Below are 19,235 nucleotides of genomic sequence, written 5' to 3' on the forward strand. Positions count from 1 at the left end.
TAATTATCTATAAAACAAATAAATATTTGATTTGACTTAAACATGACTACTGGTATCTCCAAGGTGTAGCAATCTCCACGCATGATTAACTCGACGTATTGACAATAGTAAATGAATACGTGTGCACTAGGCAAAATTAGTTTTATATGAGAATTTAAATGATGAAATCATTGATTAAATTAACTATTACATACAATAAAAGACATGTCAGATGAACAGTTATAACAAATGTATATAAATAATTATATTTCATTTAAGCTCTACAAGCTTTTATAGATGCAATGTATCGAAGAACTATAAACTATAAATATATAAAGCATCTTCAAATATTGAATCATTAAAATCGTTTTTATTGAATGTTTCTAAAATAACAATCTTAATTAATGATTAATGGATGTTATTAATGAACAATTTTAGTCTTATACATTATTAATAACAAAAAATTTGGATTATATAATGAAAGAAATAGCTAACTTATAATAGTAATAGGAGTAAATATTTAATACAAAATAATAGTTAGTAGTAAATAATAATAAATACATATTAAATAAAATAAAACATATTAGCAAGTTTTCATTCCTACAATGATGAAATACACTTTTAAATGATTAAGCATTTAATAAATTATATAAATTGATTATAATGAGAATTAAGTATTTATAAAACAGTTTTAATTATTTGTCCATTTTTACAATATATACAAGCTTAATTATAAAATAAATAAAATTGTTATATTAATAACATATATCAGATTATAGAAAGCATAATTTAATAAATAAATTATGTAAAATTATAGAAGGTGAAATAATAATAAAATTATTTAGTTTTAAAATTTAAAAGGCTATTTACCGAAAAACTTAACTACATCTACATTAAATCAAATTAATTTCTAGTAACAAAACTAACATTTTAAAATCTTTTATAATTATACATAGTTAAAATAAAAATGGTGTCACCTTGTGTATACATATATAAATAATCTTAATTCTGTTTTTTTTTAATTTTACAATTAAAAGGGCATTTAAAACGACATGTTAATCCAAGTGTTCGCAGAAATTTAACTTCTTCATTAATATCACATAATTGAATAGCTAACATATTAAATGTGTTGTTTGGAAATTTATCAAAAATTATTTGATCTAATTGTTTTCTTTCTTCTGTTTGAAGCTTGATTGTCTTTCCACGTGTAATTCGTGCATCGGACGTTTGACTAGTTACTGAATGATCACATGTTTTAGCTTTTAAAATTCTTTTATTCTTAAAAGAGGTTGATGTTATACTTTTCTGTTTCAATTTTTTTGTAGCAGTTAACATTTCACTCTTGTCTATCTTTGGTTCAAGCTTATTGTATATTTGAAGTTCATTTAATTGAATATAATCTTCTACTTTAGTATAATGCTTGTTATTATTTTGATCATCAAATGTATCTCTATTGATTATTGATGGTGGTAATTTTGTAAGTAACACATATAAATGACGGTTGTCAAATATATGGTTATATTTCGAAGTTACCAATTCATTTTTATTTTTAACACTTAGGTTACTAATATCATTTGAGCTAGTTTTAAGAAAAGATAATTTATTATTTATCTTTTCCTTTGAAATAGACTTCTTTTTAATTATATTTTTCGTTTTTGGAATTACAATTTTACCATTTCTTAATATTCTAGGCTTATAAGCTGATAAAGTCGTCGAATTTTTCATTGATATGATCAATTTAACGTATTTCGAAAAAGAAAAAATTTACTATTTGTTGACTGTATAAATTTGATACTAATTTTCTTTGTTCACTAGCATAAAAACCTAAAACAAAAATATAAAATAAACAATTAGTAAATTATATTATTTGATATGTAATTAAAATTTTTAAAAAAATAAGAGGTTAAGAAGTCATTTAAAACTCTTTCAGATAATAGGTATAAACTAAATATTAAATCAGAAATGTTATTTTTAATTGCAAACATTATTCACAAAAATAGAAGTAAATAATAAAGTAGAGTTAGAGTTTACATAAATAGGTAGTTGACCTAGGTACAAAGTATTTAAAAAATTCTTTATATAATTATCTTTTGTGCCTGTCTTTATCAATAAATTTTAAGAGATTAAATGAAACAATATTACTTAAATAATATAATATAGAACATTATTCGTATAGGTAATTTTTTTTGTATAACTTTGTAAAATATTATAATTTATAATTAAAAATGCAAAATCTTTAAATCAATATAAATCAGTTACATTATATATGGCAATTAACTAAAATTTATAATTATTAAAAAAAAGAATATTATTGTACAACTTATAAAAGTTTATCTCTCCCATTTTAATTAAAATTACTCACCTATAAAAGTAAATTTAATGTTTTTCAATATATTACATACAAATTAAAAATATAGTAATTGGAAAAGTATTTCAATATTCAATATTTTAGTCAGTAAACAATTGATAATTAATAAAAACATTTATTATTATAATATTCAACATATTCTGATTATATCCTGAAGACATAATATTTAACATCACTTCATAAAGATTCTATAGGTACAGTACAATTGAGTTATATATTATTTTTTACCTCTAACCAAAAGCATAATAATTTAGTTCTAAAACCAATGTTAACTAATTAACGTAATTGTTAAGAATACAAAATTATGCATGATGAAAACATTTTTATTATACCTGTACTTCGATTCAGCCGTCATCTATGAATAAACTGAAAACTTTTTTAACTTTGGATTAAATTTAATCCATAGAAGTTTTTTTTATTTAGGTACTATTTCTTAAAACTAGTTTACCGTTTTTTTTTATTTTTTTATAGCATGTTTTTAATTAAATAAATAGAATTCCTTATGTGAATAAATCTATACGTCTTAATGATACGTCTGAACAAAATCTGTGTTAATTCCACGGAATTAAATTACGTAATACACATAATACGTTTGGGTTAGGTTAACGTCGACGATACACCCGTTTCGGGGTGAATAGTAAATTAGATATGATTTTACCGTAAAGCCATTTAAATTATTAATATTATTATTATTATTATTATTATTAGTATTAGTAAGTACAAAATGATTAACCTGTTAGGTTTCGTTTGCCAGCCGTAGTCGTATTCGAAGTGGAAAACTCGCAGAATGGAAACGATCGTGGTCGGAATGAAAAACACGTGTTTTGATCAAACACAAGTTTCGCGGATATCGACTAATCGTCTTATTCAATTGGATTACAATCCAATCGCCGATATATATAAGTCGAATATCGCCGGAATGTGTAAAACGTATACGGGTGTAACTCACTTGTGACTAGTGCAACGTTACCTCCAGCGATTGAACGTGATGACGAAATGTACAAATGACAACGTCTGAACAGAACAATGAACAGGGTATGACGAGAGCAAATCAATGAATTGAAGGCACGTCCGCCGCAAACAAACTCAGCACTCCAAATAATTAGTAGCAGACCAATCGTCGGGGCGTCAAACGTCGTCACACAGTCGTAGTGTTACCACTACCGCTACTAACCTAGCGGCGCAGTTTAGCAAACTTGACGACACGTCGTGGGACGGTATATCGATAAATAATCGTTGTTGGGACGGACGATAATCGTTGTTGGGACGTCGTCCCAAAAACAACAATGGGGATTCCGAGAATTTCAAATAGCGTACGCTCGAACAAACAGACGATAATATTGTTAGTGGTCGAAAATCTTCGATGTCGATTCGATGCTCGGAACCATAGACGGAAAACTATTCGAATCGGACCCTTCAAAAACTGCTAAAATAAATGTTCAGACACAAATTTCGTAAAATCAGAGAACCAAACATTATTCTATCGAAAAATTCGTTAATCGTCAACGACCTAAATAATACCTAACAAGTAATACACGCCCTGTAAGAGATGATAGCACGATAGTCATGTTTCATGTTTATGTTATTGATAGAATTCTATTTGATAGTTGATCGCTTAAAATTAATTTACTGATCAGTATCGGAAGAATTTACAAATTAGCAATCCTATATTATTCAGTTTTTTCAGCATTCTTAGCCATCTAATCGCAAAAATATAACCACACAAAAAATAATATCAAGTAGGTAATAATACGTTTAAAAAAAATAAAAATAAAAAAACTAATATATTTAATGGAATATCTGATAAATATTAATAATTTACTAAAACAAACATTTTAAATATTTTGAAAATGTTATTTATTTATATGAGTAACTATTAATAATTAACTTATTATTTTAATTCAAATAATAATAATAATAAAACCTTGTTTTCCACAAGAGGAAATTTCTCCAATACGGGGAAGAAAAATGTATAGTTTCATCCAAATCAGACATGATACTGACTTAGCCTCATAACCTCATAGGTATTAACTGGTGTTCTTTTATATTTTTTAATACACAAACTGTTAACATTTTCTAACAGGGAATTACTTTGAATATAACATCCAGTCTTTTGAACTACATAAAAAATAGACTATACTCCAATCATTGGTCTGATTTTTCAGTGATGGTGATAATCTTGTAACCATCAACTGTACATCTACTTTCATTCCTTCATCAATTTATAATATACCATTAGCTTCAGTCAATATTATGAGAAAATTTCAATAAAACATTAGCACCTAATTATTAAATATATTTCTAACTAAGATAATTAAGCAAAACACTTTTTTATTTAATTTTTATGAGTTCTATGAGTATAGTATTAAAGAGTTGTGCTGTTTATGATAATTTATTATACATTTTACTGTATTAAAGTAAAAAATCTTCAATGTGTTAACTATAAATAATTTTTTTTTTAACTTTTAATAATATATCTTACCATAACAATTATGAGTTATTATTTTAAAGTATAATTAAGGATGACATGGAGTTACAATTATTCTCCTGATAATATTAAAAGGAGCAAAAAATCAAAATCGCTTCAAATCATCCTTAATAAAATTCATTTTGAAATCACTTTTTAGGTTTTGATTGGTATTTGGTCGGATGGTCATAAACATGGTTGGGATCTTATAGTGTTTGCATATTTCTAATGAAATGCTTAAAAAATAGCAGAGTAAGCTAAAAATGTGTTTCATGTTTCATGATACAGATAATTCAAATTAAAAATTTTGTTTTGCATATTTTGTGATTTTTTAAATTTTTAGTGCTTTGTTATCTGTTTTTTGAATCTAAATTGGCCTCATTTTATGAAATTATATTTTACCAAAACGTGGTTTTAGATTTTTGCAAACCGAATTATCAAGTAAATTGTAAATGTATAGATTAAGTAAATAGGCCGATTACGCTGATACAATGCCGTACAATTACAGCGATAATATTAATCTATAGGTATAATACACAATTATGATGATTTCAAATTAGGTATTTGGGTCTATTTTTTAATATCTGCTTATTTTATCGATTTCCTTTTTTGCATGTTTTTAGTGCATATTTAGCGATATTTTAAGTCATATTATAGCGCATATTTATGCAATTTTAAGTGCTATAAAATCCCAACCCTGGTCATAAATAATAATATAAACATTTGTCTTATCTCTCAATATACGGTCTACCATCATTTTGTGTACTACCTAATTATAAATAATAGTTATAATATATTCTACAATAGATAAAATTTTGATACTAGTATTTTATACCATTTTCTTCAATATCTTTGTACTTCCCAATGCTTAGTCGAGTATTGGTGAGATTTAAATAAAAGTGGTAATAATTTTGATTCCTTCTTAACAGATATGAAATTATTTTGTGGATAATCCATAGCAGTTTTTTTTTATTCTTCAAATGCATACATGTTTTTTAACACATTATAATATTATTAATTTATTGAAATAAAATAAATTCTATTTTTTTTTTTAAAGAAAATTAATTATTTATACTCTTTCTCATAAAATGCAATAATGTTTTATAAATTTTAGGTAGGCCGCATATATTAAAAGATGACCAAACATGTATTATAAAATTAATTTTAGCATTATTATGTGATTAATAATTTTATGTATTTTCATTTTTCATTTTATTTTTCTACTCTTTTTTACTTAAATTGACTTACATTTATAAAGTATACAACATATTACTTAGATACATAATATTTATGATTTATAATGTAAACTCTTTCTACATTTTAAGGTTTAGAATGGCTCGCTAAGAATTTGTCAGTAACTCACTAGTTCAATCCAAGCCTGCAGTAAATTTGCATACATTTGCAATAAAATGTAGTATTAAAATATTAAAAGTGAATATGGTATCATACAATTTAAAGATAAAAATATTATCTTCTAGATTTTTTTTTTGTCTATTTAAAAATATTTAAGATCATTTTAAAATTGTAATATTTTACACTACTACCTATAACTCACTTTAAACAAAAATGCATATGAGGTGCCTTAAATAATATATTACCTGACTCTTATTTTAATATTAAAGCTAACAACACAAAATCGGTTTTGTTAAATATAAATTGTACATGTACCTACTTATTTTAGATAGAAACAATAAAGCGAGTGTGGTATTCTTTTAATAAAATATTTTGTTTCTATGTGGTATGTATAAAAAATATTATTTAGTAGGTAACTGTGAATTTATTAAAATGCATATTTTACACTGCTAAAATAACCTATATTTATTTGCTAAAGAAAAAAGAAGATAGAAAATGTAAAATGATTATCCAAGTATCCTACCGTTATTACAACATTTTACCCTATTATTTAAGTCATTACACCTATCTGTATGGCAATTATTATGCAAAATATATTGTAAAAAGCATCAAATTACACGGGTATTGAGAAATCGTACCTAATGATTGTTTAATCGTTAAGCTAGATACACGATATTTTAAATTTATTATTGATAAACGAATGAGTTTGCGAGGTCATATCGACTACGGTCGTAAATTGTAATAATCGTCTACAGCTCGAAAGCACCATCGCGTTTGTTTATCGGCATCACGATTTTGTGTACACATTATGAGAAGTCGAATCGAATAAAAACAATTGACATTACAGTCTACAGAATATTTTTGGGGGTGGAATCTGTTGGGAACCTAAGAGTAGGTAAGTATCGTTCTACTTACGGTCGGTCATAAAAACCGTTCGGTCGGACACGTCAGGCTGAACTGCAGCTGCAAGGTAGTCGCAATCAAACGATATACGTTCGAGTATCTCCACTGGTTGGCACCACACGATTCCTCTCACGAATGGCGGCGATTTATCCGACGAGGAGACGACGGCTGCGGCGAAGCGTTCACTCGGAGCCGACCGACGAACGGCCAATCGTTCATTTTCACACGGAATTCGTGTTGGATCTCGCCCGGAAAAACATCGTTCCGCACACGTACTGACCGGACACGGCGACTCGGATACGCGTCCTATCGAGTGGGTATCGACCACCGAACGAGAGATCGCGTTTGTTATTGTTATTATTGTTATTATTATTATCGTTATCGTTATTATCGCTCACCAACCCGAGACGATGATGGAAGGGATATCAGATATCGATATCGATATCGTCGTTTAATACCGTCGTAGTCGTAAGGTTTATAGCAGCTGATAAACCTAACAACAACAAACCTTAGGTCGTCGCCGCCGTCGTCGTCGTCGTTGTTGTTGTTGTTGTTGTTGTTGTATCGGGCGAGTGATAAGAACGGTTTTGAGATAAGGGCGTCTCGCGTCGTCGGGTCGCCAACGATTACGAACCTATGAATTCGACGCGAACGAAAATCCGTCCAACCGAACTATCTGCTGCTGCCGTTTTTTAGGTCGTGCGCGCGAATCGCTGCTGCGAACACGATAACGGGTTTGACACGACTGTACGTAGCGACTAGCGAGTAACGGGCACGAACGTATTCGTGTGGTAACGGGACGCGGCGACTCGCGGACGATAACGATATTGTATTATTACCGTATTACCTCGAACGGGAAGCGGGCAACGTCCCGTGCGATTGGAGTAAATTATTACTCGACGCGAGTTTTACCCACTGCTACTCGCGCGAACGAGGAACAGCTGATAGACGGACGCGCACGACGCGACAATAATGTATTTTTTTTTTTTTTTTTGTTATACTCGTTGTATTGTTGTTTTGTCGGAACAATGCGAAGCGGACGTTTTTCTCCGTTTTCGAATCGGACGACCCGCCGACGGTCGTTTTTATTTTCGTTAATGCGCGTCCGAACACCTGCGACGTCCGTCCGCCAAACCTAACGAATAAAAACGGGTACTACGGGTTCTTCGTGAAATTTCGATTTCAGCAAATTACCGTAAATGCGCACGCGATTAATTTATGCCAATAATGGACGCTTGGCCGGAGGCGAGGGCGTAAAGCAGCCGGGGCTGTGAAATTGACAACACTCAACTCACTCGACGAGTACCAACTTAAAAAAAAACTTCTAGCTCCGCTTGAATTCCAAAACCGTTCTTCTCTCACTACCTACTGGCAGACAGTGGATGAATTTTTGATTTTTAAACGATTCGCGAATGCTAGTACGCCCCGAAAAATATACCTAATCTTTATAATTTTGAAGATAGGTACAAAAAATACGTATTAAATAATTTGATTGTCTTACCCGGAACTCGGTAAAACCGTCAAGGAAAGTTGTCCTCTAGGATAAAGATTAAAGAATTATAACAGCGATTGTAACTGTACTGCTCCAGCTGTTTTGTAACTAGAAAAATTCCTTTTGAATGATCCGTTTGCTGCTCATTAATCCTCGAGACAATATTATATTGTTATATTTTATTTTATAAAACATGTTTTTGCCTTTCTGAACGAAAATGTTTTTTTACAATGATGACGGTCGATAGAATTAATAGAATATCGATAGGTACATCGTTTAAAATTTTATACACCATCAGTACAACTTGATAGTGATAAAACTATAAAAGCATACAAATTTGTTTCAAAAGTAAAACAAACTATTCATAAAATAGTGTTTAAATAGTTTAATGTTAGCTGTTCAATATCTTTATGTTTGAAGTCTGAAAGTATGACGATCGCCTATGTTTTGAATTTTGGATCCAAAAATCAATAACAAAGATCAAAAAAATGTACAAATTTCTTCAAAATTGAATTGTTACTGGATAGTTTCTCTATTAAATTTTCACTCGCTGATTGGGAAGAATTTAGGTGCTCTTTGCCTCTTTCGGTGGGTCGTTACAAGTACTAATATTTACTGCCTTGTACCTATATATATATACGTCATGTTATAAACTATTAGGACTATCAATAGATAATAATTCGCATCATCCTAAATACTTTTAGAGTGTTTTCACAAACTAATTTAATTTTAAATAAAAATAAACCATTGGTCCACTGCAAGCTGCAGATACACGATAAGATCAATAAATAAAATCTTAATAGATACCTATAGACTGAAGGTAACCTCTTGGGTTATCGCCTCAGATGACATACATTTACATCTCATTATTATCCATTCTTTATAGTCTTAGAAAAACTGTCACCAATACCTAGTTGTTTTTCTTGCGTCTGTAAATTTTAACTAAATATTAACACACGATTTCAGTTTAAATATCGATAATCTAATAGCTTAATAACCAAGAAAGAGACTGATAAACTTTTTATAAAATTATTACTATTACCTGTTTTAGTTTGATTAATTCATCGAATTACAATAAGTTCCTTCAATTTTGTTGAACTTGTATGTATAAGTTATTATGAGATAAATACTCTCCATCTGACCATCTAATGGTCTTACCGCTAATTAATACATTATTAATTTTATTAACTTAGTAATTATACATGTGTCAGTATAGTATTTGAATGTTCGTTCCTTCGCCCGTGTTATTTCAAGTTTTTGAACGTTTCCCATTCAATTCATTCAAGCACTGCAGTAGATATATCGTCAAACAAAATATGTAATTTTTCTTCTTTATAGTATATATAGTCCCTATATTAGTTAACAAATTTTAACAATAAAATTAACTAAACTAGCTATAGGTAAGAAAAATAACTTTTCAGAACTCAGAAGCGTAAAATAATCAATAATTTCATTAGGTAATACAATTATTACAACTTTGGTTAAAAATTAATCATCCTAACACGTGATTACAGGTTTTGTTGGTATTTTAAGCCTTAAAATTATAAAGAAACATCGTTAATAGTTTCATTATAAACTTGTAAATAGATAATTAAATTATTCTACCTGAGACTGGTAGTTACTAAGTATACCTACTGAGATAGACTTAAAAGTGACGGCATTAATGCATGGAGCAACGATATACACTAAGTCCTACAACTTAGGATTCTAGACCATTTTCTGGACTGGCCTATCCATATTTATGTGTAGTCGACTAGTTGCGTCAACAGAGATTTAAGCTTTTCTTGATTATGAACAAATTTCGTTCGAATAATATAAACTCTGATAATAATAATGTATTGAATAATATAATATGATATACCAAGTACAATATATTTCACACTTTTATGATATAGCCCTATATAAAATACCTACACACATCATCCATTAACTTGTGTACATATATAATATTATAATTTTATTTTATTTCAATAACATTTTTTAATTAATTATGTACCTATTATATTCACTATAATAACAACCTAATTAAGCCTATACATAGCCTATATGCATGTATGGTTAATATACGCTATACATATAACATACCTCCTCTGAAAAAGGAAGCCCTAAACTTTCCTTAAATCTTGAATTTTGAGTACAATTAAATTTTATATTTCAATATATTACATAAATAATTATTTTCATGTTAAATAATATAAAATAAAATGTATTCTTTTATATAAACTAAAGATAGGTGGGTAATTAATTATTATCGGTGATGAACTATTGTATATTATTACAGAATTTCTCTACGCTCTAGTTGACGCTTAAAAACATTACGTTTGCTTTATAAAACGAATGCAGCGTTGCCAATGTATACTATTTAAGTACCTACCTATTCACTATTCAGTATTAATACCGTAGAAATAGTAATATTTTCAATTAAATATATGTAAATTAACTGTAAAGAAGTTAGGTAAAAAGTGTGTATTTCTATTTATTATATTATTATTCAATCGGGTTTATGTTATAAATAATAATAATTATAGTATAATTTTAAATAATTCTTATAATTAAAACTATTAAAATAAAACCAATAGTTTTATCAATTGATATAATATTAATATACAATAATATGTTAATATACATATTCGTATATTATGTAAAATACAATAAAAGTACAAATTACAAATTAATATCTTGGTAATCACTAATCAGTCCCCGAACACATTGGCACTAGCGACTGACAATATAGTCCCAGTAATTTTATGAAACTTTATCAAAGATCAGCAATAATTTCTTAAAATAAGTAATTTTACAAAAAATGTTCATGATGCAACGTTGCACTAAGCTTGGGTAAATACCTAAAACGTACGCAATCACAATAGTTAAAAATGTCTGTACGCAATTATAACACGATCATTATTATTGACACAGTATAGATTATTACGTAATAGGTATCATTAATATAATAGGTAGGTACCTACATTGCAACATTAGAATTATTATATTGTAATAGTTCTTTAAATAATTTATTTATAATATTTATTGCTGATGGTCGATGGACTCATAATCGATTCTTATTTCTTATTATCCTTATCGTATTATAATATTATACCTTAACGGTTTAAACTTTTTTTTAATATTTCTAATTAATTGTTAGGGGTACCTAATCAATTTCTCCGCTATTAATGTAAAAACCAATACAATATGTATAAAATAATTAAAAATGTCTTATCGAATTGTTATACCTAGTACCTACACTTTCTATAATCAAATAAAACCATAAATAAAATAAAAAACGCAGTTCTTAAGTTTCTACAGTTTTCTAAAACGTGTGTTAGTCGTTATATACATTATAATATTATATTATATACGTTGTTGATTTGTTGATATATATACTTGTTAGATTATAAAAACATAAAAATGTGTAGGTATGATGTTTTGAGTTTATTCAAGAATTAATAATCTTCATATTTTATTATAAGTTCCTATAATTATTTTAAAGATTAGGTATCTACTTTTTAATTTATTATAGGCCATAGCATTTTAAGAAATTATTTTTATTTTAGTTTATTCAATATATTTTTTTTTATAATTCATTCCAAAACACAATCATTATATTAATTATATACTTATATCTTATTTCCTTTTAAAATGTTATTTTCTATGAATACTGGATTTTAGCTATTATGATTAATTAAAGTTGGTTTTTATATTTTTATTTATTTGTTTTAAGCACACATCTCATAATGCTGACATATTTCTAAATATTTAGTGTACCTATATAATTTCTCAATTTGTCTGTACCGTATAGGTCTACCTTATAATTTTAAAACGGTAGATAAAACTACCCTAACTATTAAATTATTCCAGTTATCACAATTATTATCTAAGCTAATTTTATTTATCATAGTATACACTCATAAATTATCCTAATGATATTGTGGTAAAACTAAACTTTGTATTAAATAACAATAATAATTTACGATAATTTTATTTAGAATATTCAGACTTAAGGCAACCACATAATTTTAATATGGTGTTGTCTGCATAGTGCATAATGTGATTTTTTTTTTAAAACAGTTTATATAATATGTATTTGAAAAAAAAAGTATTTAGCTTGTACCTATATTGTTCATCTTTGGCCTTATTTATAAGTAAAAACAACTCAAATAAATGACGTTATCCATAACTTCTATTTTAATGGTGGTTCTAGCGTATGGGCAGTGTGGGCAGCTGCCCATACCAAAAGTTCTGGTGTCCCTTATTAATGGGAAGGGGCAGGAAATTAGAAAAATTATTCACAGTTAAAACCTAATTATAAATCTACTATTGCCTATACGAAAATATATAGTCCTAGAACCGTGCCTGTTCTATTTTCTTTCTTATTTCCTCAACATTTCTGATTGAATGCTATTTTCAAATTGTAATTTCTTAACTTTTACTTAAGTACTTAGGATGCTAAATATATATATAGTGTGTCCATTCTGAAAATAATTGTTTCTGGAGTATTTAGTAAATATAGGTAGGTATATATTTTTAATGTCGTTACTCGTTAACACATTTTTTTTCAATCGCCCATATTTATGTGAATTACACTGTATTTTATTCTCTATAAGAAAAATCACGAGAAAAAACCTAAATTTTAAAAATTTTTAAGTCTTAATAATTTTTATGAGTTTCGTAAAAATTTAACATTTAATGCTTATAAAAAAAAATTATGGGTATTTTTTTTTTATGTTTTGTAATTTCGGTAAGAACAACTTTTAAGAATATTGTTTTATATTGTTAAGTTTTTCAATTTAAAAGAGTACTTACCATTTATCTTGACTGCTTTTACAATTTTAAACTCAATTAGGTATGTAATTCTGATTTGTGACCATCTCAGATTAACTCTACGTTATGTTATGGTATTTTAATTTTTAATATAAATTTGTTATAGTTGTAGTTTACATTTCAGACTCTACAATATCAAATATTATGAGTAGTCTGACTAAATGGTTAGAAATTGGTTTTAGTTAAATTTCAAAACATAAAGGGTATCATAACCTAGCCTTAAGCATATACATTTGATGAACACTTACTAGTTACTGATAAGTCAATTCCTTGTTATGAGTATTTTCACTTCAAATACCTGGAATTTACCATTAAAAAATTAATCGACTTTTATTTTTTATACACTGCAGAAAACTATCGAATCACAAATCTATTAAAAATATGATAAAAAAAATGTACCAACGATGTTGCTAAGGTAACCTAATTGTTTTATTTTTATGTATCGGTCGTTACGGGCATGGTTAGAATATATTAAACTAAAAATTGTATTGGCTAGAGACAAGTATGAAGTAGTTAAACTATATTTTATGACACAAAATTTGTCAAATATTCCATTGTATTAGAGATAACATATTATTATGACTATTACAAGAAATAAGAAGGTATACTTCATTACTCCCTAAAGACATAAATCCATGTTAAAACAAAAATTATAATGTACTTAAATCTAAAAATTTAAAATGTTTATAAAATGAAAATTTTACCTAATATTTTGTTTGTTTATTTTGAAAAGTGGGTATACAATATACATGGGATCTTTTGACCATAATGTGCTACCTACCATACATTTTCTTTGAAATTTAAGATTGAAGCATTTTTACTGCTTCCAAATGCAATGACTGCTATTTGCTAATGGCAAATACAATCATTGCTTTACTTAGAATGAAAAAAAAAATGAGAAATCATTTCGTTGTGTATTGCGAGAGAACCATTTACAAATTGTTTATGTAGTGTACTTTGTACTTCATTTATCATGGAATCAGTGCTAGACTTAGTAGACTCTGTTTCGAGTGGTAGGTTTATTCTAAAACAAGTGAAATTTTTCTAAGTTTTCTTTCATGTATTTTAATAATTTACATAGTGTTATGTATACAAATAATAATAATTTTAATTTGTAAATCACTGTAATGAACAAAAAATATTTGTTTTTTATAAGAATAATGAAGGTATTTATTATTTTATTAGGAGTGGTAGCAAAGTACAATTTTGTATGATTATATAGTTGGTGTTAGGTATGTCGGTTATTGGTTTATCATTTGTTTATAATATCTAGTTTGGTTGGTCGAAACAAATAATACAAAATAATGAAATAATGGCAACTAAAATAATCGATAAATACAAGAACTACGAAGAAAATTATCAGTTTTATAAGTGAAATATATTTCAGGCTAAAAATCAACGTCTGTGGTCAAACTTGCATTTGGCCGGTTTCGATCGTTCGACGAGGTTAAACTGTTGATAATAAATTAGGTCCCTTCGATGATTAGCGAACCTGCCTCCTATACTTGCTTCAAAAGAATTTGACTAAGGGCCTAAGCCTAAGTCTTAGATTGTAAGTACTATGAAATAAAGAATACTAAGTGAGCAGTAAATACAGTGATGGCGACATCCGACAGGGAAGATCCAGATAGGTCAATGTACCTTTTTATGCTCGATAATCACCATATATCACTATTTTCAAAATTATTTTTTATTTGATTCTGTAAAATACTTTGTTGTAATGTGTTGACTATAAATTATTGATAATAAACTGTAATGGTGTATTGATTAAAACGTAACTATAAGTTAACTTTTTGTATACTTGTTATTTATAAAAAGTAACTTACCGAACTCTTCTATTATATCGTTGTAACTGAAGACTTCGTCTGTGCATTCGTTTATATTTATTCACAAAAGTCAGCGGTAACATGTATAAAAATCAATAATGATTTAAATATTATACACTGAGAAAAAATACAATTATTTCTATTTAGTTTGACCAGGTCAACGACACTGTAAATTGTGATTCGGCTAAATCGATGAGTGATCATGAAGCCGTGGCAAAAAATGTTTCCGTACTCGGATAAACAACTGTTTACCTGACCAATCTTACTACCATATTTCAGATTACAAATAAACAAAACCTCAAATAAATGATGAAGTATTATTATATCTATAATGATTAGTTGTCTATACCGTTACCAAAAGTTGAGATCCGCTTAACTCACGATAGACCATGGTAAATGACTGATATAAAAATTACAACTGCCAATCTGAATACGATACAACTATACAAGGAACATATCACTGCAGACGACTTATAGCTGTGAATCCGTCTTACACTTAATATAAATATTGATGGCAGGTATATTTACTCATTAGTCATTATCATGACCATTATTTGAAGAATTTAAGTTAAAATTAAATAGAAGGTAACCACTAATCACCTTAAATGCATCTTAAGCATAGTTCTCAATCATCAGCGCTCAATAAAAAGGTTCACAAATTACTATCCAACCATTGTTATTAATAAAGCTGCGATTGTGATTGAGCAAAAAAACATGTAGGTACCAAAACTTGTAAATACCTACCTACGCAAAATAACATGTAGACATGTAGTAGATATTTAGAATGATTATGTTTTAAAAATAAAACTTGTACCTATACTTATTATGAAAATAATTAAATCTACAATGACGTTACTAGCTTTAAGTACCTAATTTAAGTTTAGATACTACCTACACTTTATTTTTTGTTCCTAAACATTTTGAGTCAAGTTATTCCCATTTTTGGTTCACCGTAATACAGGTATATTATATCCAACAGATATCAATATCGTGGTACCTACACATAATATTTTATATTGTACTGAAATAATGAGTAAGGTCACCGACTCGAGCCGTTGGCATCATAGGTATAAAATATCGTGTATCACATCACATAGCCTACTCGTTGTTGCAGGTATTCAGCTGTGGCAAGGCGTAATGCACCTAAAATAAATAGTGAAAATACGAGTATAAGAGGTACCAAGAACTGCGATGAATTACCTTGAGCTTGAAATATTATATCGTGGAAACACGACGTCGGTTCATCGCGGTTCAAATGGCTCGCGGCGCAAAGCTAAGTAAAAAAATCTTCGTTCCGACCTAAGGCGCTGCCCTACCATCATCTGCTTTCGCTGATTTCGGTAGGTAACCATTATTTAGTTTATTAGTTATTTAGCCACGGGTAAGTCAACATCACACAAAAGCCAATAATTATTATTGTTACAACCTGCACAGTGTAACCAAAGCAATGTAAGTTTTAATTTGACGTACTTAACTTAAATATTAAAGTGTAATCATCTATTATTAATAAACTTAAAGATAGGAACATTATCGTTATTGACAATATTTTAATTGCGTTGGTAATTGTACAGGTAACGGTGCGGCAGCGGCGGTGGACTTTTGGAATTCCATCGACGTAGCAGCTGCCACGACAGCCAACAACAGGGTGGTTGCGTAAGAGACCTGCAGATGAGAGGAGACGAAAAGATTTTTCAGTCAATCGATAAAATTATTTAGCCACTACACTGGGATATGTGTATTTTTATATGACCGAGTTAAATAAAAAATAAAATTATAAACCATTCGAACGTGTATCTATTGCTATTTTTTTTAGAGACCGTATAGTCGTATAGAGAAGAGCAAAACCGAAATTTAATTCTATATATTTTACCTGTATTATATAATATCATGCAATTCTTAGTTTTTGAGTCATTATTTGTTATTTCTTCTAGTTATTTTATAAACTACACTATTTCGACAAGTATTTTTATTAAGAAGACGTACAACAGCATATATTGTATCCGTCTTAATGTACAAGTGTACATCATATAATATTTGTGTTCAGTAGAATCAATTTTGTGTTATTTGATCGTGTTCTCTTGTTAGTTTTTTTTTACGAAATTTCAATTTTTAAGTAAGTTATGAGCATTCAAAGAATATATTATCATTTTAATATTTTACAATTTTACATACTCGTCTAGTTATCAAAAAATAAAAATTAAACTTTATATAGGCATGACTAAAAATGTATTTTTATGTTTTTTAATTGGTTATTCTAAATCGATAAAATATAAATAGGTACACGATTAAAACCTTTTCCGCCTTCCCAATTTATAATACTTTCCGTTTTCGAATGACCGTATGACCGTCAAGCTTTTACGAGTCAACAGAAGTCCACCATCATGGAAAAGAATGAAATTATTCTACTTGTGTAGATGTTATTGTCAAGTAAGAATAAATAGAAATACAAAGTTTTTCGGGTTGCATAAAAAATGTAATAATTTAAATATTTAATGACTAACTATAGTCTATAATAGAATGAACCAACAATGGTCTATGCTCATGAGCAGTGGTGTATTGCTACAAATATTCATGGGTATAAGCTTTTTAGATCTTAGGTGTCAATGATATTATACCTAACTAAAATTAAATCAAAAAAAAATTTTTCCCGATTCGCTCGAAGAAAATAAACAACAACCAAATTATCTAATTATCAGATTACAATATTATACAAGTATTTTTCAACAACTAACTGAATAAAAAACATAAACATATTAAACCACAAAATGCCTATTTATTTTAAAAAACTCTTAAAATTTAACATACTATGGTCTTTAAAACCAAAATAGTCAAAATATGCACTAAAAATGTTGAGTAGGTATTTTATCCCAAATATTGAGAATTGTATTTTGTTACTCACATATCACAAAATTAACCATAAAAACTACAAAGTAAGCAAACTAATTGAATATTTGATTTTCTTATGACAAATTTGTTCATTTTAATTTAAAATAAAAATTTCACAAGATTCGTGAATAGTTCACACTCAGTTGTAGCTCTCGCACAGGTTTGTCACTTTGACCAACGAAGAACTAAAAACAATTAGTAGGTAGTTAATTAGAACAGTTACTAACTGCCAGTAAACTTGTAAACTTATGTGATTAGTGATTGCTGTATATAATAATTGTAGACGATAGTTTTTCTAAATAATTTTAATAATTTTAATTGAAATATAAACGAATCAGAATTTAACTACAGAGAATATTATACATTTTACATACACTTATATCATGTCATACCCACATAGTCACACACTCATATACAATAATATACATGTATACATAATTATCATACATAATAATTATTAATATTATACATTTATAAACATAACGAGTCAAAAATAGACATAATAAAACCTATTATATCGGTATCTACTATCTAATATTGGTTATTGGTTCTCAAAATGTGTTTTGATAATCAGCTAATAATATTATAATACTAAAATATTGTAAAATAATATACTATATGGGAAATAAAAATTATAAATATACAGAACATTTTGTTTTTATCACCGAAAATTCTTTTAGGTATACGGGGCTATACCTGCATATCGCTGAAAAAAAAACTTGAGAAGTAAGTATACGCCGTATACCTCAAATACATCACTGATCATGAGGCCACTAAATAGTGTTTAGAAGCCTTTTTAGCTCGATATTGAACCATTAAATGTTTATTTGAACCGTAAGAATAGTAGCTATAGTATTACTGTCCAGAGTCCATAGTGCAGTTTAAGTAGCGTAAACAATACACTAGATATGCATTTAGTCGATAACTACCATAATTTTTAATTTTACGTTAAATTTTCGGTAAATTTTTTTCTTATTTTTTCTACAACCTTTGGTTATTTATTTATGTACTACTTGTAGAATTCTCTAATATACTATGGCAGCTGTTTCAACTACCTATCCCGGGATTTGAATTCTCGCTATACATAGAAATTGATTAAATAACAAATAATACTGATTTTAGTACAATTGTATTTAGTTATTA

General features: G+C 27.9%; 1 protein-coding gene and 1 long non-coding RNA gene across 3 annotated transcripts; both read right to left on the reverse strand.

Annotated features, from left to right (window-relative positions):
• Positions 1–397: 397 nt before the first annotated feature.
• On the reverse strand, positions 398–8,295 carry LOC114129965 (uncharacterized). 2 transcript variants are annotated; one of them, XM_027994837.2, is made up of 2 exons: positions 7,083–8,295; positions 398–1,803 (listed from the first exon to the last, which is right to left on the reverse strand). In XM_027994837.2, exon 2 carries the CDS (start codon positions 1,702–1,704, stop codon positions 982–984), a length of 723 nt encoding a protein of 240 aa, XP_027850638.1. In that variant the 5' UTR covers positions 1,705–1,803; positions 7,083–8,295; the 3' UTR covers positions 398–981. The 2 variants fall into 2 exon arrangements, with proteins under 2 accessions (XP_027850638.1, XP_027850639.1); XM_027994838.2 differs by lacking the exon at positions 7,083–8,295 and adding an exon at positions 3,081–4,022.
• A 637-nt stretch (positions 8,296–8,932) lies between these two features.
• Positions 8,933–13,803, reverse strand: LOC126552916 (uncharacterized). Its single transcript, XR_007606382.1, has 4 exons — positions 13,629–13,803; positions 9,605–9,850; positions 9,370–9,491; positions 8,933–9,188 (listed from the first exon to the last, which is right to left on the reverse strand). It is a non-coding gene; the product is annotated as an uncharacterized LOC126552916 (long non-coding RNA).
• Between the last annotated feature and the right edge of the window lie 5,432 nt (positions 13,804–19,235).

This window comes from Aphis gossypii, chromosome X (genome assembly GCF_020184175.1).
Source record: "Aphis gossypii isolate Hap1 chromosome X, ASM2018417v2, whole genome shotgun sequence".
NCBI classification, from domain to species: domain Eukaryota; kingdom Metazoa; phylum Arthropoda; class Insecta; order Hemiptera; family Aphididae; genus Aphis; species Aphis gossypii.